This window comes from Nilaparvata lugens, chromosome 4, assembly GCF_014356525.2.
Source record: "Nilaparvata lugens isolate BPH chromosome 4, ASM1435652v1, whole genome shotgun sequence".
Taxonomy (NCBI): domain Eukaryota; kingdom Metazoa; phylum Arthropoda; class Insecta; order Hemiptera; family Delphacidae; genus Nilaparvata; species Nilaparvata lugens.
The window spans coordinates 14034913-14061629 of record NC_052507.1 but is presented as its reverse complement, the minus strand read 5'-3'; the positions used below and the strand labels follow the sequence as shown (position 1 = coordinate 14061629).

General features: G+C 34.4%; 1 protein-coding gene across 4 annotated transcripts in view; it reads right to left on the bottom strand.

The window, feature by feature from the left end:
* LOC111055930 overlaps nucleotides 1–26717 on the bottom strand; it is a 62947-nt gene that overhangs the window by 3077 nt on the left and 33153 nt on the right. For 3 of the 4 annotated variants that reach the window (XM_039426706.1, XM_039426709.1, XM_039426708.1), the window contains exons 1-4: nucleotides 15700–15826; nucleotides 5519–5866; nucleotides 3365–3491; nucleotides 1083–1255 (exon numbers count right to left, since the gene is read on the bottom strand). In XM_039426706.1, coding sequence (XP_039282640.1) covers nucleotides 1083–1255; nucleotides 3365–3491; nucleotides 5519–5866; nucleotides 15700–15763 — 712 coding nt within the window. In that variant the 5' untranslated portion in view covers nucleotides 15764–15826. Of the gene's footprint in view, nucleotides 1–1082; nucleotides 1256–3364; nucleotides 3492–5518; nucleotides 5867–15699; nucleotides 15827–26717 lie in introns of those variants that run through there. The other variant, XM_039426707.1, reaches the window with a different exon arrangement.

Genomic DNA, 26717 nt, shown 5'->3' with positions numbered 1-26717 from the left:
ACAAAATGTTATTAACAGTTTGACAAGTTTGAAACATTATGAAGGAGCCTGAAATGTTCAAAATACAGTCAAGTTATATAAGAATCTTTGATCGTAGTAGATTAATTTTAGTTGTTAATAAATTGATAATAATAAATTAGTTTGAAAGGACTATTGAATTGATGAAAATCAAAATTTCATTTCTCTTTCACACCATCAATAGGCTATTAGATACACACGGTTGCAAGAGACCAATCTTCCAACACTAATAATAATACTGAGGGTGATGCCCACTTAAGCTCTTAGGCTTGTACGTGGGTAATGAGTGAGAGGGATGATGATGAGAGATGACGACTACTTTTTAGGTAGTCGGGACCGACGGCGTATCGTCTCCTCCAATTATATGCAACTGCGGAGAAACAACAAGTTCATCGTGATACACTTGAGGAGCTAGATGTCAACTATTTTGCAATGAATATTTCCTATAGATGATGGATATGAATTTCATGAAGTAAGTTAGAGCATGAGGAACTGGAATATGATAGATATGACTTTACTAATGAATCTAAAGCAATAGAGTGGATAGTTGGTGTAAGTTTTGTATTCATGACTGCTTGTATGAATGAATAAATAAATATAAATGAATTAAATTAAAATAAATAAATGAGGAGGGTGATGATGGTGAGATAGGGAGAGGATAATAATAAAAGTGTCAAATAATTTATTATTGTTAAATGAAAAACTCATTAGTTGCTGTCAGTTTCATGATACAAATGAAACTATAGAAATAGTTTTCAATTGAATCCAGAATTGAATTCATCAAATACACATAAGAAATTAAGATTGAATAAAATAGAATTAAATCGAGATGGAATTGAATTTTACAATCATCAAAGTGACGGACAATTATATTGCTAAATGAGAAGTAGACTCTATACGGTATAGTTGCTGTCAATTTCATGATACAAATAAAATACGGTAATTCTAGCAATAGTTTGAAATTGAATCGAAACTTTAATAAACATTCCTTGATACACATATAAAACATAGTCATTGAATGGAATATAATTAAATGTAGATAGAGTTGAATCCTAAAATCTTACCTGAATAGTAGACACTGGTCTTTTGTTTGGTGTAATTGGTACCAGGTATTTGCAGCTCACAAAAAATCACTGTTGTTGTGTAAAGCTCCTCTTCTTGTAAAGTGGCTTTTGACACCAATGTATAGAGCCCATTTTCAATAGTTTTATTGATTGCAACCATTTTCAAAGGGACTCTGAAACAATTATTTCAATACATTTCACTTTATTGATAATTCAAATATTTTACAGACTTGAATACTTGAATACTCTAACAAACCCTTTCATTACAGTTCATATATTTTTTAGCAACTAAATGGGTAGTTTTATTTTATTATCCAGTACTCTAATAATAATATATTATTCATTATATGTAAATGTTAAATTAATTCTTAGTCTCCAATATTTATTTATTTTATACATGCAATATCATTCTCAACTATGAATGATTGGGGAAGGAACAACAGACTTAAAGCCCAAAACTGTTCCTTTCCCAAATTTAGATAGAAATTGTCCAAAAATAGGTTATGTTAAACTTCATGATTTTTGTCCAATTTTGAGTCCAAAATATATATAAAATAATACTTCTTCAATTGCGTAGCCTACATTCCAGGCCTGATAGTTGAGGCTGCTTATTCTAGAAATGTGCCTATACTATGAGCTATAATAAAATATTAAATTCAATTTTTTTCACATAGGTACCGTAAGTGCTTAACGTTAAAATATTATATTTAATAATTGTCTAAAAGTAATAAGTGAGCTACTCTTTTTCAATGAAACGAAAAATTATTGGGAAACAATCTCTCTGATTCATCATTATCTTTATGATAAAAGTTTTAGAATGTTGAAAAAGTGATTAACCCTTTCGGTCATGGTGGTCGTTATAACGACCATCACTTGGTTCAATTTTTTTAAGTCACAAACAACTAATTTCACCCCGTTAAGTCATATTGGTCGTTTGAACGAAAATACTCGTGATGAAAATATATGGCATGTGGTGAGCTCTTGCGGTAAAAATACAAAATTTTTGAAGACTTTTTGTATGGACTGTTAGGAGACTGTTATTGTTTCACAACACGCAACTTTCAATTTGGCATACCAGCTTCATTTCAAGTTTTATTTGGGCAAAAAAATTGATTTACATCAATAAAATGTTGGGATAAAAGAATATTATGACAGAAAAAATCAATTAATTATGAGAACCAAGAATTCGGCCCTTCAAAGGGTTGACCGTTTTAACGTCCAAGATTACATAGTGGGAAGTGTACTGTTGGCGCAAATCAATTTTCAAATATCCAAATCAGCTGAGAAATACAATAAAACAAATAAATTTGTAGAGATTTTTCTTATGGCTTTTGCTCTATGCTGTTGTGGATATTTTATATTTTATGCTTCTATCATGAGCGATAAACTAAGTGATAAAGACGTGGAAGACCTACTTTTTGTTGGAAATTTATCGGATTTAGAATATTTGACTACAAACGCAGACTGGTATTCACCACCTCCTTTGGATGTGGTCAATATGGAAACGCCAATCCATTACTCTCATAGTTATTTCAATGAAGACCTTCTGGAACTTAAACTTATAAAATTTCTACTTCCATTGCTCCAAATATTTGACATATTTATGTAATATATATTATCATATCTACAACATGTTATTTTATGTCAAATAAGACTTGTAAATGCCTAAAAATTTTTTTTCCACCAATAATAACATTTGTGCAATTTATGGAAAAGACTATTTATTTCTTACCTTTGAGTAATTTTGGCCGTTTTAACGACCATGTTATATTTCCATAACTATTAGTGAAAATTTTTTTTTGAAACTTTCAAAAATCATTAAAAAAATTATATAATTAGAGTACTAAATTTCAGATTTTTTCTACTAATACAAAAAAAGCATGACCGAAAGGGTTAAGAAAAACGAATAATTTGCAATCCGTCAAACTTATCAACCTTATATCTTTCGAGTGTTTGAAAATGAACATAATGCTAACTATAATCATGGAAGATGTATTTTATTATGTAGAGTAAAAATACAGTATCTTGCGGAAGAATAATAAATAAATAATTTATTTCCATCATAAATCCCGTTTCACATTAGGCTAACTTAAATGTGAAACTAAATAAGAAGAAAAAATTTTATTCTTCAGTTTTGGGAATTATATGGCCACTTTGACAAGTTACGTGGTCATCGTTAGTAATTTAAATTTAGTTCATTAATGTGACTAGATGAATTGTTAAGACATTACCTAAGTTACATTTTTTAGTTTTTTTTTGGAGTCGGGGTAGTCTTAACTTACTTAATCTCTCTCAATTCCCTGTACAATATGAGTACTGGCTCCGGGTAGATGCCTGACACTTTGCAGCAAAAGTCCACTCCAGAGATTTCATGATATATCTGTTCAAAGCTCATTTCTCTCTCTGGAACTGGAAAAAAATAAGACAAGCACCGGTTAGTGGTTTATTGCTTTATATTATGCTGTGAAGGGATATTGTTTTTTCCATATTGCATTAGAAATTTGTTTTTATTGACCATGAAACGTGTAGGTACCGTAAGTGGCAATATGACAATGGAAATGTGAATGGAACACATGTGCATTTTTGTGAAGTCCAAAATGACTGAACTTCCTTTATAAGAGTGTTATAGACTTGAGTATATTAGTAAGTGGTTTGTAAATAGTTTTCAGGAAATAAAAAAAGTTAATAGCGATTATATTTGTACTTATTACATACGGTACATGCAATGACCAAAAATGTTCCCGATTAGAAAATATTATTTTAAAACTTTTATTCAAAGATAAATTACTCTAATATTGAAGTGAAGCTGATAGAATAGTAATTATTATCCGTATCACCTTAACTTAAGAGAAATTTGATTAAATTATTCAAAATGTTCTATCATACAATGAAATTTTACGTGAATTCTATTGATTCCCTGTGTTTCAAATTCATATACTTTGATCCAAAACTCGTAATTTGTACTTCCACTGAAGAATGCATGACTATGATTGAGGATTAAATGTTGAGATTAAAGTTCTATTCGACTAGAAAAATAGTTTAGTAATGTAGTGGAAATGAACAACTTTCAATGTTCAATAATTTTTTAAATTAAAAATCCAAGTAGGCCTACCCTTTTTTTCAATTTTCACTCACAACATGTTTCAAAATTTATGTCATTTTCATGTGAGTGAATAAAATAAATAAATAAAATCAAATAGGCTAAATACTATTTCTGACTTCTCATTTATTTTTATTTCTTGATAGTTAAAAGTAGCCCTAATATGGGAAAGGTAATTCGATGGCAAATCTATCAATAATTCCTTATTATATATTGCGTTGGAATATTTCCTTCAATGTCATGTTGAGCTTTTCAGAGATTTTGTATATTGTATTACAGTAGCCTAAGATGTATATACCTGTAGAAAGATTCACGCTATCAAGTCAGCACCTGATTAGCAAGATTCCCTGTGATATAAATTCATATAGTTTGATTCAAACTAATAATTTGTCCTGTCACTAAGGAATTTCCTGACTATAATTAAGCATTGAATGCTGAAATTGAAGTTCCATTCGACTAGAAAAGTAGTTTAGTGATATGAAGTGAAAATGAACACATTTTAATATTCAATTACTTATTATGCTTTCCAATATTTCCTCCAAATGTCATGTGAGGAAAATGTTGACCTTTTTAGAGATATTATGCATTGCACCGTACAGTTAGTCCAAGATGTATAGACCTATATTGAGATCCTCGTTTTAAATTCAGCATTTGATTGACGTTGGTTTGCTATCCTTGTCTGTCATTAGACAGAGCGAAAACAGTAGCATATAGCTCTAATATTCTCTGTAAACTCTGCACCTTTAATAAATCATTTGTAAGCTATGAAGGAATATAGTTAATTAACAGAATCAGATTTTCTTAATCACGAAAATTCATTAATAAATCATGAAAATATATATTTCCCTAATGCATAAAATATTAAATATTTTAAATACCGTATATTATATCCAAGATTTTATTGATAATCATCGACAATTAATATTATATCAGGTATACCGGAAAGACTTGAATCACAGCTATCTACCGTATAGAAGGCGGAGGTGAAAGAAACATGGTAACCATGCTGCCATCTTATCATTTCCACTGTCTAGCATGTGAATCTCACATTAGTCATATTTTAGTGTTCATTTATATTAAACTATTTATAGCAGGTAACCCGTGCTCCATAAGGGTCTAAACTTGACAAACTGAAAACTTGACCTCATGAAATCTTGAAGAATTGAAGATAGGCCTGTAGCTATCTTTGTTAAATTAAGAATCTATTTGCAAAATTTAAGTTGATCAGTCCAGTAGTTCAGACGTGACATCATTCGTGAATTTTCCTATCCCGTACTGGTATAAGCCAGTTCTTCTTTTATTATATTCTAGATGAGCTATGAACAGGAAAGCTTACCGAATACAACCATAGTTTTGCTGGAGTAGTCTTCGGTTCTGAAGGTTGACACAAGGCATTGGTATTCACCGGCGAGATCTGTGGTTGGATTCAGTATATGAACAGCATTTGGACCTCGAGAACTGCGACTGAATCTGTGCCTCAGTTCCCCCATCAGCTGTGGATGTTTGCCATGTATCCATTGATATACTGGTTGTGGATTACCATTCAAGAACCACTTGAGTACCAGTCCTGAGTCACCGATTGACAGTCTGTAATCGCACTGGATATCGATTCCTTCTGAGCCATTGATTACGGCTGAGGGCACAGTCAGTCTTGTGATCCTAACCCCTACAGCTTGATTAACACCTGTAAGAAAAATATGTGTTATTGCTGATTCGATTATCAATAAGAAGCCATGATAACACTTCCACAAATAATTTATCAAGGTCTCATATATTTAATTTAGTTACAGAAAAACATTCAGTTTAAATGTTAAAAATCTGGTGTGGCGCACTCACACAACTTTCCTTGCCGTTATGAGAATTGATTACCTGACGCTAGTGTCCACGCGCATCTCAAGTCTACTTATAAACAAAGATCTGAGCCAGCTGGTTACAGGACAATAACGCTGGAGACATTCGAGGTCTGCTATCTCTTCATAGTGAATGATCTAATAGAATCAACTGTTGCCAACAGTTTGCAATTAAATAATCACATTTTCTCGAATTTCGAGCTTATTTTCAATTTTAGGTGAAAATGTTACTGAACATTAATTGTAGAGATTTTCATGCTCAATCTTTTCCACTTAAAAGTTTTTGTTTCAATTGTATCTAAAGCCTGATAATTGGGAATCTAAAATCAAACTTTGCACAGATGAGGCGAAGCTCCTGAAATTTTTTACAGATATGAGACTTGTGGCAGTTGATAGAGCTTATCAATGACTATTTTAGGTATAAACTTGATCAAAATAGTTGGAGCCTTTTTTGGAAAAAAATGAAAAACCCTGTATTTGACACCATTTTCGCCATTGTAGCTGCCATCTTGAATTGCATTTGATCGAAGTTGTTCGTGTCGGATCCTTATAGTGTAAAAACTTTCAAATTTCAAGTCATTCCGTTAGTTGGCAGATGAGATATCGTGTACACAGACTTACATACACTCATACACACACACACACACACAGACCAATACTCAAAAACCACTTTCTTGTACTCAAGGGTACTAAACGAATGGAAATTTAGAAATTGCGGTACCTTAATTTTTTTTGAACGCAATTTTTTCCTTAGTATATATAGGTAACAGGGCAAGGATAGTAAAAATTAGATGCCAATGTTAATTTTATTATCCAATTTTTTATGAGTTTTATTCTTTAGAGCTGAGGGTGATGCCTACTAGAGTTCAGCTGAATGGATCTACAGCTTTATGTGGGTCCCGAACCATCGGAAAGCGAGTTTTAGACTCATAAATTGTATTTAAAGAATACGGCTTTACAAATAAGCATGGATACGTTGAAGCACAGATTGAAGACATACATCTGTAGATTCATAGACTTTTTATTTAGTCTATGGTTGGGACATGATGAACTAATACTCATGCGCTTAATATTCAGAGCATAAGCAAGCTATTCAGGCAGGCTATCGAAGGGATAGCGGATAGCTTATCAGCGCAAATAGTGTGAGAATTGCGAATCCCAAATTTTCATTATTTTTTTGTATAAGGAAAATTGTTTAAAAACATTCTTTGATGTCCAAGAGGACGTCAATTCTATTTCCAGCAAAATACATTGTATGTTTCTTTGAATTATTATAATTTTATTCACATTTTTAGTACTGTTTTGTAATAATTCATTTTCATTTTTTGCCGATTAGATGAGTTCAAGGAGATTAATAAATTCAGTTGAATTTCAGAATAATAAATTTAAGGGTACAACCACACTATGGATCAAATAGGAACATGCTATTTTCATTCCTATGCTATATTCTCATTGGCTGATTTGGCCAAAAAAGAACGCACAAACAGTGCCTATAGGATATTACAAGTCATGGAAATTCACACGATGATATAATGATAGAAACATTTTTGAATTAGGAATTCCATCGATTCGTTCTTAACGCTATCAAAAGCTGTAGTTTCATTTGGATAACAACTATTCTCCCTATTTTTGACCTCGCCGATATTCATAGCTTACCTATACAGTAAAACATCGCCTGTCAGAGCTAGTACCTTTTTGAGCGAAATAATACTGTATGCTAGATAATTTTTTACTGATGACGTCAATTATGATAAATTTTCTCTAGTCGTGGGTACAACACAATATAACAAAAAATACTGTTGGCCTAGTGATGTTTATACAATAATAATTAATGTGTCGGCTTCTCGAGGGAACTATTTCGGATCTGTTTTTTCTCTATATTATTTATTCCGAATTTATTCTTTTAGCTATTTCATGTTTTATTTATCCATGAGCACAATATGAAGCGGTGTATTTTGACCGATAAATAATCTCAACAATACTAAAAAAGATACGTTAATAGTTATTTGTATATCTAGAGTGAAAAGTGCTGGTTTTTCTCCCTGAGGAAAAAGTTTGATGCCCGAGGCGAAGTTGAGGGCAACAATTTTCCTGAGGGAGAAAAAACATTTTTCACTCGTGATATACACAACATTTTTCCTCCACCTACATTTTTATAAAAACTGCTAATAAAATAATTTTTAAAAACGTATGTGACCAAACAATGTGTTACAACATAATCTAAAAAGTAAACAGAAACAGCTGGCTTGTAATCACAGTTCTCCTCCGACAGCACTATCTGTCGGCTAAAGTTGTAACAACAATGAAAGCCAAAACTACAGCTATGATGAAGTTCCCGTTTCAAATTTGATTAGTTAATAAGTAATATTCGTTGGCTGATATTTTGAATAACATGGAATAAAAGGAAAAAATATATACATTTTTTTAGTATAGTGATATGAAGTTTGTAATAATAATTTCAGTATACAAACATGAATTTTATATATCGATCAAATGTCTGGTTGAGGTATTGAATTTAGTTGGTTCAATGACTACTCTATATGCTTCCTCATCTGAGCTTAGACCTTCTGGCTTGTAATCACAGTTCTCCTCCGACAGCACTATCTGTCGGCTAAAGTTGTAACAACAATGACAGCCAAAACTACAGCTATGATGAAGTTCCCGTTTCAAAGTTGATTAGTTAATAAGTAATCTTCGTTGGCTGATATTTTGAATAACATGGTATAAAAGGAAAAAATATATACACTTTTTCAGTATAGTGATATGAAGTTTGTAATAATAATTTCAGTATACAAACATGAATTTTATATATTGATCAAATGTCTGGTTGAGGTATTGAATTTAGTTGGTTCAATGACTACTCTATATGCTTCCTCATCTGAGCTTAGACCTTCTGACCTATTCCAAATGTACGTTTTTAAAATAGAGATGCTTCCCATGTTATTTAAATGGAGTCACTTTTACTCCCTAGGGAGTTTTTCTGTTTTTTAGTACCGAGAGCGAAAAAGTGACACTTTAGTATCATGTTTCAGGGAGTAGGTGGGGGAAAAAAAATCTTTTCCTCCACCTACTGTCTAAAGTACTTACTTTACTCCCTGAAACATAATACTAAAGTTTCACTTTTTCGCTCTCGGTAGTAAAAAACAGAAAAACTCCCTAGGGAGGAAAAGTGACTCCATTTAAATAACATGGGAAGCATCTCTATTTCAAAAACTCACATTGTAATAGGTTAGAAGGTCTAAGCTCAGATGAGAAAGCGTAATAGAGGTGTATGTCATTGAGTCAACTAAATTCAATACCACAACAAGAAATTTGATCAACTCATGAAATACATGTTTGTATGATATTATATTCTTAATATTGGTAAATAAATAAATAAATAAATAAACCTTTTATTGCAACTTTTACAGTATTTACCTATTGGTACATAGTAAAAATAAAATAAAATTTTCATGGTTGCAAATCAGCTTCCGCTGAGGTTACTTCTTTGGTTGGCACCAAATGAAATATGAACATGATAGATAACATTCACTTTTGAAATTTAGTCTTTGTATAGCCAAACACCGCCGTACACCTTCTTCATCCTCTCCCATTCCGTCCTCTCCTGTGCTACCCTCTGCCATGTTGCTCCACCGCAGACTCTCCTAAATTCCTCGTCCCATCTGTTGGTTGGTCGTCCTCTGCTTCTCTTCAGTGTTCGTGGATACCAGTCTATTATCTTCTTTGTCCATCTGTTGTCTTTTGTTCTCGCTATATGTCCTGCCCAGTTCCATTCTCTTTCTACTATCAACCGTCCTATGTCCTCAACCATTGTCTCTTTGGATATCCATATTTTCGTCTTTTTATCTCTTTTAGTAACTCCCAACATGATCCTTAGCATTGCTCTCATACTAGTTCTCATTTTCCTGATAATTTTTCCTGTGAGAGTCCATGTTTCACAGCCATACAACATAACTGGGATTATACACATCTGAAGTAATTTTCGCTTATTTTCCATAATAACCGTGCATAATAATAACCGTTCCATAATAAGCGGAAAAGGTGATTAAATCTTTTAAACATTGACCATCCCAACGCAATTCTTCTTGTGATTTCTCCCCATTGACCGTCTTTTCCAATTCTTTGCCCTAAATATATGAAGCTGTTGACATTTTCGATAATTCTTCCTTGGTTCAAATCAATTACTTCATCTGCTTGACAATTGAAACTCATAACCTTTGATTTTTCAAAATTTACTTTAAGGCCTATTTGTTTTGTTTCTTCCATCATCTCCTTTAACATATCCTCAACTTCACTTGCACTTCTTCCTATAAGAACAATATCATCAGCAAATTTCAAGCAGTTCAACCTCTCCCCATTGATATCTATGCCTCTATCTTGCCAGTCTAAATTTTTGAAGGTTGTTTCTAAAACGGCATTAAATATTTTTGCAGATGGAACATCACCTTGTCTTAATCCTCTTTTCACACGTATCTCTTTACTCTCTCCTCTTACTGAACATTCTAATTTCATATTCTCATATATATATTTAAAAATTTGTAAATATTCATCTTCAACACCAAGTCCAGCTAACGTATTCATAATAGCATTGGTTGTTACACTATCGAATGCTTTTTCAAAGTCGATAAATAGTAGGACCATTTGGAAATTGTATTCCCTCGCCTTTCGTATCAATTCCAGCAGTACTAAGATATTGTCTAGTGTAGAGAAATTTTTCTTGAATCCGGTCTGATCGTTCTGTGTTGCGGCATCTAAATTTCTTCCTATTCTGTATGTTATTATTGCAATGAAGACTTTGTAAATTGTACAGAGGAGACTTATTGGGCGATAGTTCTTTACTTCTTTTCTGTCTCCCTTTTTATACAGTAGTATTAGGTTAGCCTTCAACCATAAATCAGGAACTTTTCTATTTTTTAGACATATATTAAACAACTTAACTAGTATACTGGCTACAGCTCTTCCTCCCGCTTTTATTTCTTCATTTGTAACTCTGTCCGGTCCTCCCGCTTTTCCTTCTTTTAATTTGCTTATTACTCTCTCCACTTCACTTTCCAGGATTGGAAGGCTATTTTCTACTTGACCTGCATCCAGCTGTTCCTCTCTCCTTCCACTGCACTCTGCTGATGTGTCTGTTTCAGGCCCCTGTATCCATTTAAATAACATGGGAAGCATCTCTATTTCAAAAACTCACATTGTAATAGGTTAGAAGGTCTAAGCTCAGATGAGAAAGCGTAATAGAGGTGTATGTCATTGAGTCAACTAAATTCAATACCACAACAAGAAATTTGATCAACTCATGAAATATATGTTTGTATGATATTATATTCTTAATATTAGTAGACTATAAAAATTTATACAATTTTGAAAATATTTTATTCTATTCAAAATACCAGACAAAAAATATTTTTGATCTGCAATTCAAATCTGAAACGCGTTATCTGGAGTCATTCTTGGTAGCCGCTCAGCTGATATAATTGTAACAACTTTAGCCGATAGATAGCGCAATTGGCAGTGCCAATCAGCCGACCGGTTTTTAGGTTTTAGATTTTAATTTATGTTGTTAGGAAACATTGTCACCAATATGTAAGTTATTAAAATGATTTTATTTGCAGTTTCTATAAAAAAATGTAGATGGAGGAAAAATGTTGTGTACATCATGAGCGAAAAATACTTTTTCTCCCTCAGGAAAATTGTTGCCCTCGGCTTTGCCTCGGGCTTCAAACTTTTTTCCACAGGGAGAAAAAGTAGTACTTTTCACTCTAGATATACAAATAACTATTCTTGTATATCGTTTCATTCTTTTTTGCAACGCACACATAGCCTACATCCGTCTATCTGAGAGTCTCCTCGCGTCTCCATGGAGACGTTTGAGCTTACCTCCGTCTGTCTGCATACGTTTGTCTATTGCTGTGAGATTTGGCCTTCATTTTAGAAGTTCTGTGCAATGAAAAATTTCACACTGGTGAACTCAGAAATGAGCAAAGCAAGAGCTTCTACTACCGATGAGCGTTGAATCATTCCGGCTGAACAGAGATGTGCGTCTTTTCTCGGATTAAACCCTCTTCCTTTACTTCCCTCAAACCCCCCAACTCAGTCACGCTGTCACGTCTACGTCATCGCGTCAAAACCAAACGCTTGGAAGTGCCGATAAGCAACTAGCAAAATATTATAGAGGGTGGATCGATATCCCATTCATCAGTCTACAAAAAAATACTCGAAAGCAAAGGATTCTTTTATAAATGTGACCAGTATTCATTTTTTATGAAAATGCAGTTACTAACCTTGTTAAACGACTTGGGGAGCTGGTATTGTCTAAGCTCTAAAGTACAGATAAAATATAGCATAATGATACCCACATAATAGTTATGCTACCTCTATGTCTAAAGATCTGTACAGTCTTCTATAGCAGCACTGTTCATGTGTTCGATTCCTGTTTTTTCTGAATTTTTTCTGCATGTAGACCTCAGCGGAACCTCTGTATCGCATTCTGAACCCTCGACTGGATTGTCCAAAAATGAGATCAGCGGGCTCGCTTCGCTCGCCTGCAATTAGACCTCAGCGGAACCTCTGTACCAAATTTGAACGTATTATGTCAATTTGATCTCGAAAAACACTTGTTACTATATCGGCGTATCTTTGGCGAACAAAATTCTTCCACCTCAGCTAAACCTGTCTACTGAATTTTTTTTTAATATATTTCCATCATATTATTGAAAAAGGTGAGGAAACGCAGAAAAGCTGAGAAAACTCTAATTTTGGGCGTATCTTTGGCGTTATTTCAAATTCCTTCTAACACAACATTATTGCACCCCAGCTGAGCTTCTGTAGTAAATTTGAACATTTTCTGTTCATTTGTTCTCGATAAAGCTGAGAAAACGCTAAAAAACGCAGATTTTGGGCGTATCTTTGGAAATTTTTCCAAATCCGTTCTTATTGCGCCTCTAAAGGGCCAACTGAACACACCTACCAAATTTGAAATGTTATGTCATATTTTTATCATATGTTAGGACGATCCAGTCGGGGGCCAGACTAAACGTCTGGCTAAACGGATATGGCGAGCGAAGCGAGTCTGACGGCTAGTAATAATATTCCCAGGAATAGCTCTGATTGAAGTAGCAGTACCCAATCAATTTTTCCGCGATAAATCAGGACCTCCTAAATGGGTATTCAGGAGGTACTGGATAAATTGGTATTTAGGAGGTCCTGGATAAATGCATTTCAATCTTCAACTTGGTGCCAACCTAACAAAGTTAACTCAACTTAATGCCAACCTGACAAAATTTTTAATTTAGTTACCAGAACAACTGTTTCGAAGAGGTACTCTCTTTAGATTATAGTTCTATATTAACATAAATGGTATGGATATTTCAATAATTATAATTTTAAGATATTGGAATAAGAAGAATATACATGCTAAAAGACGAACTTTAAACCCTTGAAAACCACCCTTAGAGTTAAAATATCGCCAAAAGATTTCTTAGTGCGCCTCTAAAGGGCCAACTGAACATACCTACCAAATTTGAACGTTTTTGGTGCAGTAGATTTTTAGTTCTGCGAGTGAGTGAGTCAGTCAGTCAGTGAGTGAGTGCCATTTCGCTTTTATATATATAGATTTGTTCAATTTCTATAGAATAAGATCCAACCATTGGTATGCCAGACGCAAAAATGCATGCATTCAACAATGTCTATTCGGATAAATGTTCAAAAGAAACACATTCAGAGGGTTCCGATAGACATAGAGAAAATATAGCTATTTTCTTCATAGTATTGGTACTTCTACAAGTAGTCACCCAATTATCACTATAAATATTACTGTCAGTTTCGATTATTTGGAATTATAGTAGTTGTATCTCTAGTAACGATTTTTTTTATTTCTGCTAGGAATTGTTTCAAGTCATCGCTCACGTTTAGATTGTGTGTCTTGTTATATTTCTTGCCGTTGTGTTGTACTCATTTTTCCTATAGCATCACGCTTAATTTCGTTTTGATCAGTTGATAAGCCAATGGCTGCTATTTGCAGATTCAAATTTTTAGGTAGCCCAATCAATACATTTTTCAATCAATTTGAAATTTTTATAGTAATCATGGTGGTGGTGTTTTGTCTCGCTTAATGATATCAAGGTAAATTGTTGGGCTTCTTTATGTGTAATGACAGAGAAAATATAGCATATGATCATAGTTTCATGCAATATTTTCTCTATGGTTGGTACTGATCAAACAGATAATGATAAGGTACCAAAAAATAGTATAGACGCACAGATTTTTTTCGCGGGGGCTTCAGAATGCATGGCCTTTTATGGGGAGCGTCTATTTCGCTCCTATATAGTTTACCCCATCAGAGACAACGCACCCGGTTAACGAGCGGAAAAAATTCAGCACGTCTAAGACGCCCGTATAGTTAGGGCCTAAGAAATAAAGGCTGTGCAAAGGCTAAAAATAAACTTTCTACTCGTGATATTTTTCAAAGTTTTTCGATTTGTTGATAGCTTTTCATCAAGCTATCAAAATGAAAAAGTTTTCTCAGGAAAACATTTTTTTCCGATCATTACTTTTTGAGATATGAGCGCCTGAAGTTTGAATTTTTGTGACAGAACATTTCAAATTCGGTAAGAACTGAATCCATGAGATTCAGAGGATGGATTCTTCATGGTGTTGTTGATCTAGTAAAACAAACAAATTCTGAAAATATCAATTTTCAATTAATTTCACCAAAAAAAAAGTAAATTCGTATGGCTTTTGCTGGTGGGGAATCCCTTGCGGGAAGGTCCCACCGCCTGAATATATCATTTAAGCCGTCAATGGGCCTTACGACTGTCATACTTCAGCCAAAATAATAACTACAATTAAAAATAAAAACAATTCTGCGCATCTTTGTTATTTTTTAGTGCCTTATCATTATCTGTTTGATCAGTACCAACCATAGAGAAATAATAAACCAAAAATAATTAACTACAAGCAATTTTTAATTATTTTTAGTAAATTGAATAACTATCTTAAAAATTCATATTTTCAGAAAATTTTTGTTTTACTAGATTAACAATACCTAGAAGAATCTATACTCCAAATCTCATGGATTTATTTCTTACCAAATTTGAAATGTTCTGTCCCAAACATTTAATCTTTAGGCGCTCATATCTCAAAAAGAAATGATCAGAAAAGAAATTTTTTCCTGAGAAAACTTTTTCATTTTGATAGCTTAATGATATACAAATCGAATAACTTTGAAAAATATCACGAGTAGAAGGTTTATTTTAGCCTTTGCACAGCCTTAAGAGCCTGAGGAAAATTGGACTCTGAATTATTTTGAATTACCGTGACGTGATTATTAAAAAAAAATCAATCCAAACATTAAAAACTTAATATATCACAACACAAGAAGCGTAAAGCGAACAGCAATCTGATCAATCAGTCCCCAAGAAACAATCCCAATCAATACTGAAATCTCAACTACAAACTGTTTCAAATTATGACTACCTTGATTATAATAATAGATCATGAAAAAACTTCAGCTTCTGATTTGTGAGTTTTCCAACAATAAATCTTAAAACAATTTGCATTACTGTGGCATTTCTAGATTGATTGTAACTATTGCCATAGAGAAACAATAGCATCAGCACTTACGCTGATGTTTCTCTATGCTATTGCTAATTTAGCATGAACGACTTACAAAAAACTGTCCACAAAACAAATATTGATGATTTAGTGGAGAACAGAAAGCATCGCCAGTCCATGTTGAACTACTAAGTTATCACCGACTCACAGCAGCAGGTAGCAGACTGAAGTGGTGAGGAATCGAGGGCTCTGACAACAGACAACCCTTCCGCATTAATCACATTCTGCTGAACACTTTCGCTCCATCGACTGTCACTGTCAACATCAGATCAGCAACATCAACATCAACATCAGCATCAACATCAATATAAACATCAACTCTGATCGCTGTCAACAGGTTGCGCGCTCAGATGTCAGCTATACTTTTTATCTCTCAATAATTTATATAGAGCTAAGCCTAATGTAGGGTTTTTCAATGCGGATTTTTTTAAAAATATGACCAATCATGATAGACCTATATCCTGATGCTTGCATCTTTTCTGCTCTCATTATTTTTATTATTATTACAGATCAAGTACAATTTTATTATACTGTTATTTTTATAGATGAACGTTATAGGGTTCAGTCGTTCTACAAAAAAGAAGAAGAAGAAGTGAAGAAGAAGAAGAAGAAGAAGAAGAAGAAGAAGAAGAAGAAGAAGAAGAAGAAGAAGAAGAAGAAGAAGAAGAAGAAGAAGAAGAAGAAGAAGAAGAAGAAGAAGAAGAAGAAGAAGAAGAAGAAGAAAAGCAGAAGTAGAAGAAGTGGGAAAGAAAGGTTAGGCTAGGTTTACTATAGATTGATAAACTTTTTATTGGGATATTTATAATGAAATCTGGGAGACGTTTCCACAATAAGAGGAAAAAATGCATTTTGTGTATACCAATTTTGTATTTAATATTTTGTATTCTAATTTCGTATTGAAGATTTTCAATTATGTATTTTGTTTTGTGGAAACAATAAAGGCTTTATTTGTTTTATGAAATATTCATTCATGAAAGATTAGTTTAAACATTAAGATAAAAACCGTTTGAGTCATGACTTCAAGAGATACTGATTGATGTATCTGATCAGTCGAATCTGTAGTTGGGGATATTCAAGGAATATGAAATAAATTCTTATCAATTATATCACTTTCTTCCAATTTTGTTCCTTCTAACATTCAGATTGATCCTCCCTCCACATGCATAGAACACAATATAAAACATAAAATTTATTACTGTATATTATTCAATTTGGAGTTTTCTTTGATGTAGCCTACCGTATGAATTTTTATTTTTCCGTTTGATGTTTGATTTCATGAAAAGTATCATGATTTCGACTTATTATCATCGCGTTTCTCATTATGTTAGACCTGAGAAGACCTAGACCTCAGACCTAACAAAGAAATTGAGACATCTTCCATGGCTTTTACCCAAAAATGACAAAGGGGTGCATTTTTCATGAGCACAGACTATTAATTAAATAGTGTTACAAATTTTGTAAGTTTTTCACGTCTTACACCTGTGAGATCCTAAAGAAGAAAACATGGTTGATTGAGGCAGACGATCTGACTAAAACTGTGTGAAAATTTGAAGAAATCACAGGAATCGTCTGTATAGATGAAAATTGGAAGATGTTAGACATTTGAGATAGGCCTATTAATTACACTGTTCTCGATACAAAAAGTATGGAACGAACGTCATTCATTTGATCAATCAGCTACCAAGAAACATTGTGAAACCCTGCGAGAAATTTATTTTCCTGAGATAACAGCTCAATCAAAAACAAACATTGTAACAATAAAGGAGTGTGTCCCTCCGAGACACACTGTAGTGGCTCTACTTTTAGTATGAAGTTGACGCTCGAGGTTGAAGTTCTCTCATTCGCCGCTAGGTGTCAGAGGTGCCTTTAAAGTAACTGTAGAATTTGGTACAGGTTACTCTACTGAAGAGTTAGTGCCAGTTGCACAGAAGCCGGTTAAAGTTTAATCGTGATTAATTCCATGAGAACCAATCAGAGAAGGCAATTTTGATAGATTACTTTTCTGATTGGTTCTCGTGAATTTAATCACGATAAAATTTAACTGGATTCTGGTCAAATGGACCTTAATATGGTAAAGTGACTGAAGATAATATATAGTCATCGTATACTATGGTGATAGAGAAACTATAGCCTACAGCCTACACAAGGTTTCTATGCTTATTCTATGATAAGTAAAGCCACCGTAGGCCCAAAGAGACATCACATAGCTTTCACAACTCATTGTCTTCTTTAGAACTTTAGTCTTCAGTTTAGTTATTGTGGAATACTGCTGGAAAAAATGGAAAGAAACAATAATTTTATTCATGACCCAGATATAGTCATGAATATGAAGCATTATTTTTTAAAACATATTATAAACAAATAGGAAAGAGGAATATCGCCTATCATCATTGAGCATTGGAAAACAGTGATCTCTCACAAATTACTCAGGAAAATCATACCCTGATCTTCAATGGCTTCAATCAATATTTTACAACACTTAACAACGAATGATTTAAGAGATCAAAATAGATTACGAAAGAGATCAGGCATCTTATGGAAAGCTTTTCCCTATGCCTATTGGAGGAGGAACCTCCTTCACTCATATACTGTATTTTAAAGTACGTAGCTTACATTATTGAAGTAGCCTCTTGAACGACTTTTGCTCAACTCTAATGACTGCTACTGTGAACGTTACACTGGACCAAACTTCATGGGCATCTAAAGATGTTTGACGGCAGTGGCCCTAGTTGCAGGTTAAAAATATATTGAAGAAATATTAGAGATAAATGAGTAGTCCTATCCATAATTAGATCGACCAAAAATGTAGGCTAAAAAATGGCAGATTTGCTTGGAATAAATAAGGTATTGCTGATAAGCTTTAAGATATCCTTTATGAGGATACTACAGTTATTGAAATAAAATGAGAATCATCCAGTATCCTTTCATATTTTATCAATGCAATAGTATATATTAAAACTATTCAAGGGAATACTGGATAATTTTCATTTTATTTCATTGACAGTCGTGCTTTGCGCAGTGATTCCAACTGTGTCATTATCATCATACAAGCATTTCAAGATCAATTTCAGTTACACTATTTTTTTAATTATCTTCGTAGATACTCATTGGAATAAATTTTTATTGAATCGCGATTGTGTTCTATAGACAAGAAGTTCGCCCCAACTTGGATGAAACGAATTTATCAACAGCTATTCAGAGAGAGTCTACAGTTGATTTATTGTCAGTAAACAAGCTACTGTGTGACCGAGGAGCAGCTCAACCTATACTTAGGACACTTGAGTGATTCCCACCACTTACTTTTCTACAATGTCTGTAATTTTCAAGAAAATGACTCAAAAATCGCTCCAGGGTTTTGCAGGTCATCAACGTAAACCTGTCCTAGTGGTTTACACCTGTGTAGTTTGAGATGTGACTCACGACCCCAAGTCTCCAACCCTGTCTAATCTGTTGGAAGGTATTGATAACTCTGTCAAGTGGTGACTCAATAACTCTGCTTATTTTTTGTTTTTGATAACATAACTAATCATACATCCATCACCTCTCAACTATCATCTTTGTTTCTCCCCATTCATTCTTCATTTCCCACATTTACTTTATTTTATTGTAGACATAGTTCTGGACTTTATCATGTATATGTTACAAGTCTTTCAATATGCTACTATCTACGGTTTTTAAAAGTAGTTGATGAGGACCGTATCTGATTAATAAAGGCTTACGTAATAGCACAGATAAAGGTAAAATTCTAGTTATTTACTCCACAACCATGGTAATAGCCATGTTGCTGAAGTCACCTGAATCAACCAAGAATTCAAACACCTATTGACACAACTAATTCCATTAAACAGATAGGTAAGTATGGAGTGTCATAAAAATACCTGGAATTTAGCGTAAGCAGTAAATAACATTCGAGGGAGAAATAGGTTTGTGCTATGCTTGTTGGTACTACCAAATAATTTCAATAAATTGTACTGTTTTATTCTATGGGTTACACGTTCAACGTAAATCAATCTAATATACAGTAGTTCGAATGGTGAAATCAATTCTCATATTTTTTCAAATCAAACTTACTGCCCCAAAATAATACACAAAAACAATAAATAGCCTACATAAAATATTTTTTTAAATCACCTAAAAGTACATAATTACATCATGATTAAATTTCTTGATGTTAATTGGTGATACCAGAAAGATTCCTTTCATATTCCTCCACTAACATCAATGATCTACACTCAGATAAAACTTGAATAAAGTCCCAAAAGTGAATTCTATGCTGTTGACAGGTGACAACTCTATGCTGTCAAATAGTGAACTTTCAGCACCAGGAGTGATAATACCTAGTCCACTTGGTGAGAATATCAATGGAAGGTGTGCGTGGAGAACATTCCAGCTGTCGAATCAAACTCCATTCAACCTTCTAATTAGTTGAAAAATTCAATGAGTTACCTCCCCTTCCAATTCATTATTCGTCGATCCTGTGATTTAAGTTTCACTCGTATCTTTCTTGTTCTATTTGGTTTATCCAGTGATCTAAGTTTCACTCGTATCTTTTTTATCCTATCCGGTCGATCCAGTGATCAAAGTGTCACCCGTATCTTTCTTGTTCTATAAAGCGAGGAGAGCTGTCAAAGGAGTATAAAAATCGAAAGTTAGCCCAGTTATCGGCACCAGGGCATGGCGATGTTGTCAACACGCGCGCTCAACAATGAGACGATTTAGCATCGAGCCGCCGACAGAGATGAATCGCGGTTGTCATTTCTGAGGTGGGAAGGGGGTGACAGGGGGATGGAGCGCCCAAGTGGAAATGAATAAACGCGGGGTGGACAGTTCGGACAGGTTGAGCGATTTAGGGTTAGGCCTGCAAAGGCGGTCCAACAAAGAGCCCAAGACAAGGCGGAAGGAGGGAAATACCATTTGTTTGTTCCCGTTTAATATTTATCGGCTTGTGTCCACAGGGGCAGGGGCAGGGGTAGGGGAGATGCTTTGCCAGTCCGATGCGCTACGGGTCTAGGGGAGGAACACCGAGCTCAACTCCTCTGCTAGCCGCATAACTTACTCCTCTAATCGAGGAGCTCTCTATTTCCGCGATCCCCTCACGCTGGTTCCTCATCGAATGTGTTGTTGATCCAAATACTGTAATACGAGATCTCTTTCAGTGAAATCTGTATCGCGATCACGGTGGTCTGAGAGTGTGGTTGAAGTTACAAGATTATTGTTTACAAGGTGATAAAAGTGTGACATCAATAGTGAGGGAGGGTTATACTCTGATAAGGTTGTGGAAGATTGGGATGTGAGAATTTTAAATTGAACCATGAAGTAACGTTGTTTTAGATAGTACCAAGGAACCTAGAATACTATACAATGTATAGGTATAACGCGGATATATAGACTAAGTACATTGGAGAGTACTATCACTACCTCCGTAAACAAAGCCATAGTGCATTCGTGTGACGTCAGCACAGGTAGGGCTCCTACACCAATACAACACTGGCTGATATAAATAAGCTGAAATTAACACATTTTTATTGGTGTAGGAGCCCTACCTGTGCTGACGTCACACGAATGCACTATGGCTTTGTTTACGGAGGTAGTGGAACTGTCAGGCACCCAAGACCCAATGACTGGGACATGGCTTACTTTATCTATAGTAGGCTATGCCTGGGGCCTATTGCTTGAGAAAAAACATACTGATAAGATTATTAATGATCAGCTGGTTATTAGAATGGGAAATTACTAGAATATTAGCTTTTATTTACTCTTGCAACATGGCCCTGGTTGAATTGATATCAGATCAAACATGATGTAGTGAGATTCACCTTATGAAGTCAGTGATTGTATTTCTTCATTATCCAACGAACGATTTGGCAGCAGCGTGGGGGTAGAATAGGATAGACTATCCTCTTTGTCCAATGACAGACAAGGATAGCAAACCCATGGTGCTGACTTCTTAACGTGAACCTCATCACACTAGATGATAAGGTGTAAAAGAGGAAAGAAATTTGACGAAATGAAGAAAATGTATTAAATTGGAGAAGAAAGAGTAGGAGAAAAATTACAGTCACGATTGATCGATCATCAACCGACGTTTGTGCAACCGTCCGATTTTATTTTCAGTTTAGTAGTTTTTACAGAGATTATTGCTCCAGTGATTGTGTGTGCATTTTGGTTAGTGACCAATGGTAACAGTGCTTTCAGGCTTATAGGTGGTGGGGGAAAATGGTTTGGGTGGGGTGGCAAGGTGGGGTGGTTAAAGATTGCTGACAAAACCAGCTACGTAGTCTTTCATACAGTGGACTCAGAACAGAACTATACTCTGTACAAAATAACTTTTGACTTGGGAGGGACATGCGCAGCAGAGAAGGCTTACAGAGGTAGAGATATAACGGCAGCGAAGTTACCGTTCTTAAACGGCCAGCATTCTCTAATTTCTCGTGAGTATTCAAGCGCTCATGTTAAACTTACGGAGTTTACTGTCTGGAATCCTTCTGTCGACTGACTCTAATCGACAAATTGGCAACTGCGCTTCTATCTATGACTCTATCCATCACTGTAATTGGCTGATATCCCTCCATTTCTCTGCGCCGCATATTCCTCCAAGTCAGAAGTTATTTTGTACGGAATATAGAATAGAACAGAACTAGCATATTATATTGCTTCATACAAATAAGAATAACAGTTACATTACTAGACAAATAACAGTAACATACAAGAAACAGGACAAAAGTATTAGTTCGTAGGGAAATTCACGGTTGAATTTTGCTTTTTAGGACAGTCCATGGGTTCATATTAAAGTCCACCGTATGTGAGTCCACAGCACCACAGAGGCTTTCACAAGAAAGCACTCGAATAGGATATAATTCTTCCAATATGCATCTTAGAGAGATAATGGTCTTATTAAATATTAATCATGATTCTCTAATTCTTGCTCATTGCTTTACACTCCTTTTTTCTGATTATTCATTTTGAGCTTCACATGTTTCTTCAATGATTATATTCATGATAATGAATGTGTTAACTACAGCCATACCTAGTAGGATGCCCAACAGCCTCGTAGAGCCTGGACCACACTTATCATGCAGTATTCCGATCCTACTCATATCCGATTCTCTGTGGGGTGGAGGAGTGGTGGTGGGACAGATCACATGACGGACATGTGTGGCATGCACTATTCCAGGCCGTTGTCATCACTGATCTTAATATGTGATCGGATCGGAAAGCTCCACGATAAGCGTGGCCCGCTTCATGCTGTGATACTACCTATAGGTGGCTAGATGAATTAAAATTATTCTTAAGAGTGTTTGGCCATTTCTTTCAAGTTTTAACTCAGGCTGACCAGTTGATAGAAACTAGTGGGCCTATTCATTGTTCCATTGGGCATCCTACTGGAGATGACTGTGAATAAACTCATTCAGGTTTCCATCGTGATGGGATGAATTTGACCGAGACTATAATATTGATACACGGTTCTCATATTATAGATTTGAAAAAGTAGCATTGAAGAACAATCAATCATCTCAATTCATATATAAAATGTACATGAATGCGTCAAATATAAAAATTATTTGTAATATAACAAGCCAGGCAGAACAAATATTATATATAAATTTACATAATGAGTCATCGTGGTTGGTTTTCAAGAAACTCATCCACGGAGTAATACGCTTTTTCAATTAAGAATTCATAAAGGTCAGCCTTAAATTCTCTCAGTTCACTGTTAGTGAATGATAGTTTTACTATCATTTACTATGCCACTCTTGGCATATTGGCATTAAGTAACATGATCAAATTTCTTGAATAACATTCTATTGGTTTTATCCAAATTCTACTTGCTAATCATGTCTAGGCAAATTATATGAGAATGATTCTAGGACGGTAACATATATATACGCCCCTCTTAATAGCGATCGAGCGAATCTATCAAATCATGATAAAAAATATAGTTTTATATCCTCATACCTGATTGATACATGTGATAAAGCACCAATGCAAAGAACTATGTATTCTATCAGCACGAGAAAATAATTTTTATGATAAAAATCGCATGGTTATTATCATCGACACATTCTATTTATTCAATTAATTTTAATTATTTTTATTAATAAATTTATATTTTAGAATAAGAAATAAGAGAACAAAATTAATGGTTAGTCCTAGTGACTAGTTTTGATAGAAATAATAATAAAAAACATTCTATTTATTTGGTCTCTGTTCCTGAAGATTGGTTTTTGTAAATCGAAAATTTGCACAGCAATAAAAGGAACATCAAGCGTTTTACTAAAATGTGCATTTACTAAACTTCTAATCCCGCATTCCAGCTGAATCTGTGAATTTCAACCTTTCTAGTTTAGTCGTTCTTGGAATAAAAAAAAATTAAATAACATTTTATTAATAAATAGAATACTTTGGCAATAAAGAAGTACAAATGAAAAACAATAATAACAGCCCTTTTATCGCATTCTTACCGTTTAATACTCTCCTCAGAACAATCAAATTAAATTGATCTATAGTGGCTGAATCAGAAGTACACGCCTCAAAAACCAAGGAGCTGTCTGATTCGTCAATGGTTTGATTGGACGCCATTTCACTTCACAGCTCTCTACCAATAGGAAGCTAGCAGCTAGAGAATATCACATGCAAGTCACCGACCAATGAGACTACTTGTTGAGTTTGGGCGTGGCGTACATTGGTGTATTCAGTTAGTTCTGTGTTTCTCCGCAACAATTGATTTTCTTTATGGTTGTCAAAGTGTATATTCTTTGAAAAATACGATACCAATTATTGATATCAAACATTACAAGAAGCAACTTCATAATTTGTATGCAGTTACACTTTGAAATGTTGTTTTAAGTAATTAAAATATCAGCTAGAATAGAATTGAATAGAATGCCATCTGGGAGAATGCCACTTGAAAAAGAGATGTAGGAGAGCCACGAAAGAGATGGGTACCGGAACAGGTTGATTAATAAACCTAAGTGAAGATGACATAACAGGCCTGCTGTAGAATTTAGGAAGACAAATTTCTAAATCTGTGCATAATCTGAATCTGCTTTAGTTAAAGAACTTCTATTTTACTCATCAATAACATAGATTTTTGTTATGACATGCTTCAATAATAAGCTATCATAACTGAGATTTCATATGAGACTAACAAATCTCATATGAGATTTCATACTTGTAACATAGACATCATACAAAAAAATTGGCAACGGTACGTAGTTGAAAAGGATGGAACTATCTTCTATGTCTACTAATGACAGAATAGAAAACCAATGTTTATCAGATTCTGAATTTATAACATGAATCTCAATAAAGATTTTACATATCACTAGTACAATAGCCTCATTGAAACTGTTTTGCGGGATGGGTGAGTTAGTAAGCAGCATCTAATTAAAACTAATGATAATAATTGTAATACCAAAGTAAACTTTATTTTATTATTCACATCATTTTATTTCAACGTGTTACCTCGACATGAATGCAATTTTCAAGTGATTGAGTGGAATAAATAAATACCAGTAGCCCTTACAAACATAGTAAATACTAATTATTCATCTTAATATTGTGGTTCATTGTGAGAAATTTATCTTCCTATACATGATGTTCACTTATTAGTTTGAGTTGAAAAATTCCTAATACATTCATAATAGTATCTATTATGTGATAAATACTATCAAGTTGAAAATATTTTGTATTCTAAGATTTTCTACTGAGAAGTAAACGTACAGAAGATATTTTCTACAAAGTTTCTCTTAATTTTCTTTTTGCAGACTTGCAATAATCTCTCAGCTATGATTAGACCATTATGGTCATATGCACCACCTACCTTCAACGTTAATCTACTATTTATTATATTGTAAAGGTATGATTGCAGTAATTATAATGCGTTTCATTCCAGGTTGGATCTCTCTATCTTTCACCGAGATGGTGCATATGGTACTAAGCTCTTCCTCTTGCAATAATCTCTCATCTCTGATTAGACCAATGACCTTATGCACTATCTACGTTAACGCTAATCTACTATTGTAAAGGTATGGTTGCATCTATTATAATTGTATTTCAGTCCAGGTTTGACAAACAGCTGATCTTTCTCTGTTTGAACCGAGATGGTCCTAAGATCCTCTTGCAACAATCTCTCATCTCTGATTAGACCAATGACCTTATATACTCTCTACGTTAACGCTAATCTACTATTGTAAAGGTATGGTTGCATCTATTATAAATGTATTTCAGTCCAGGTTTGATAAACAGCTAATCTTTCTCTGTTCAAACCGAGATGGTCCTAAGATCCTCTTGCAATAATCTCTCAGCTATGATTATAGTAAGGAGTGAAGTGAGCAGAAAACACGTTGCCTGAACTGAGGTGAGGGAGTCGCCAGCCATCCAATAAATAAACGAAGGAAGCATCCCTTATCAGTACTCCATCTCGGGGCTAGATAAGGGCCGCAGGAGGGAGAAATAGAAGGGCACCTTGGAGCGACGACCCTTCCATAAATGATGTACTGTCAAGGGTTGGGGCGGGCGGAGGGTGGGCGGCAGTAGAACCTGACTTGCGGCTATTAAATATTCAGTCCGCGGGCCGGGTGTGAAGTTAGTTCTGTTAAAAGCATCATCTTTAATGGAGCACCAGCCCCACACCTGGGGTTCACGATCGATACTGGGGCACCGGTTACCCCCCTACCAACCCCCCTTCCACCACATCTACAACTAGATTCTACTCCTGATAATGTAATCGACTAACAGGGTGTCTATGTCATACCCTCTCCTAGAAAAATATTCTGGAAAAATTACCAGTGTTTTTCAATAGGGTTGGAAAATTCAGTACAAAATCATTTTCAAACTCAATTATTTATATGCTATAAAATCACGAATGAAGTGGACAAAATGCAATGGAGTTGTAAGTAAATACTACAGTGATTATAGTAGAGTGATCATAGAGAAAAGATAGCTTAAGAAGATGGTATGGTAGCATAAATACTATCATATAAGATTAGAGATGGGTAAGGTATAGATGGCTAGTATCTTGGTGTAGGTCGTTTATGTTCCAAATTCCATTACCGATTTTTGTACTCAATG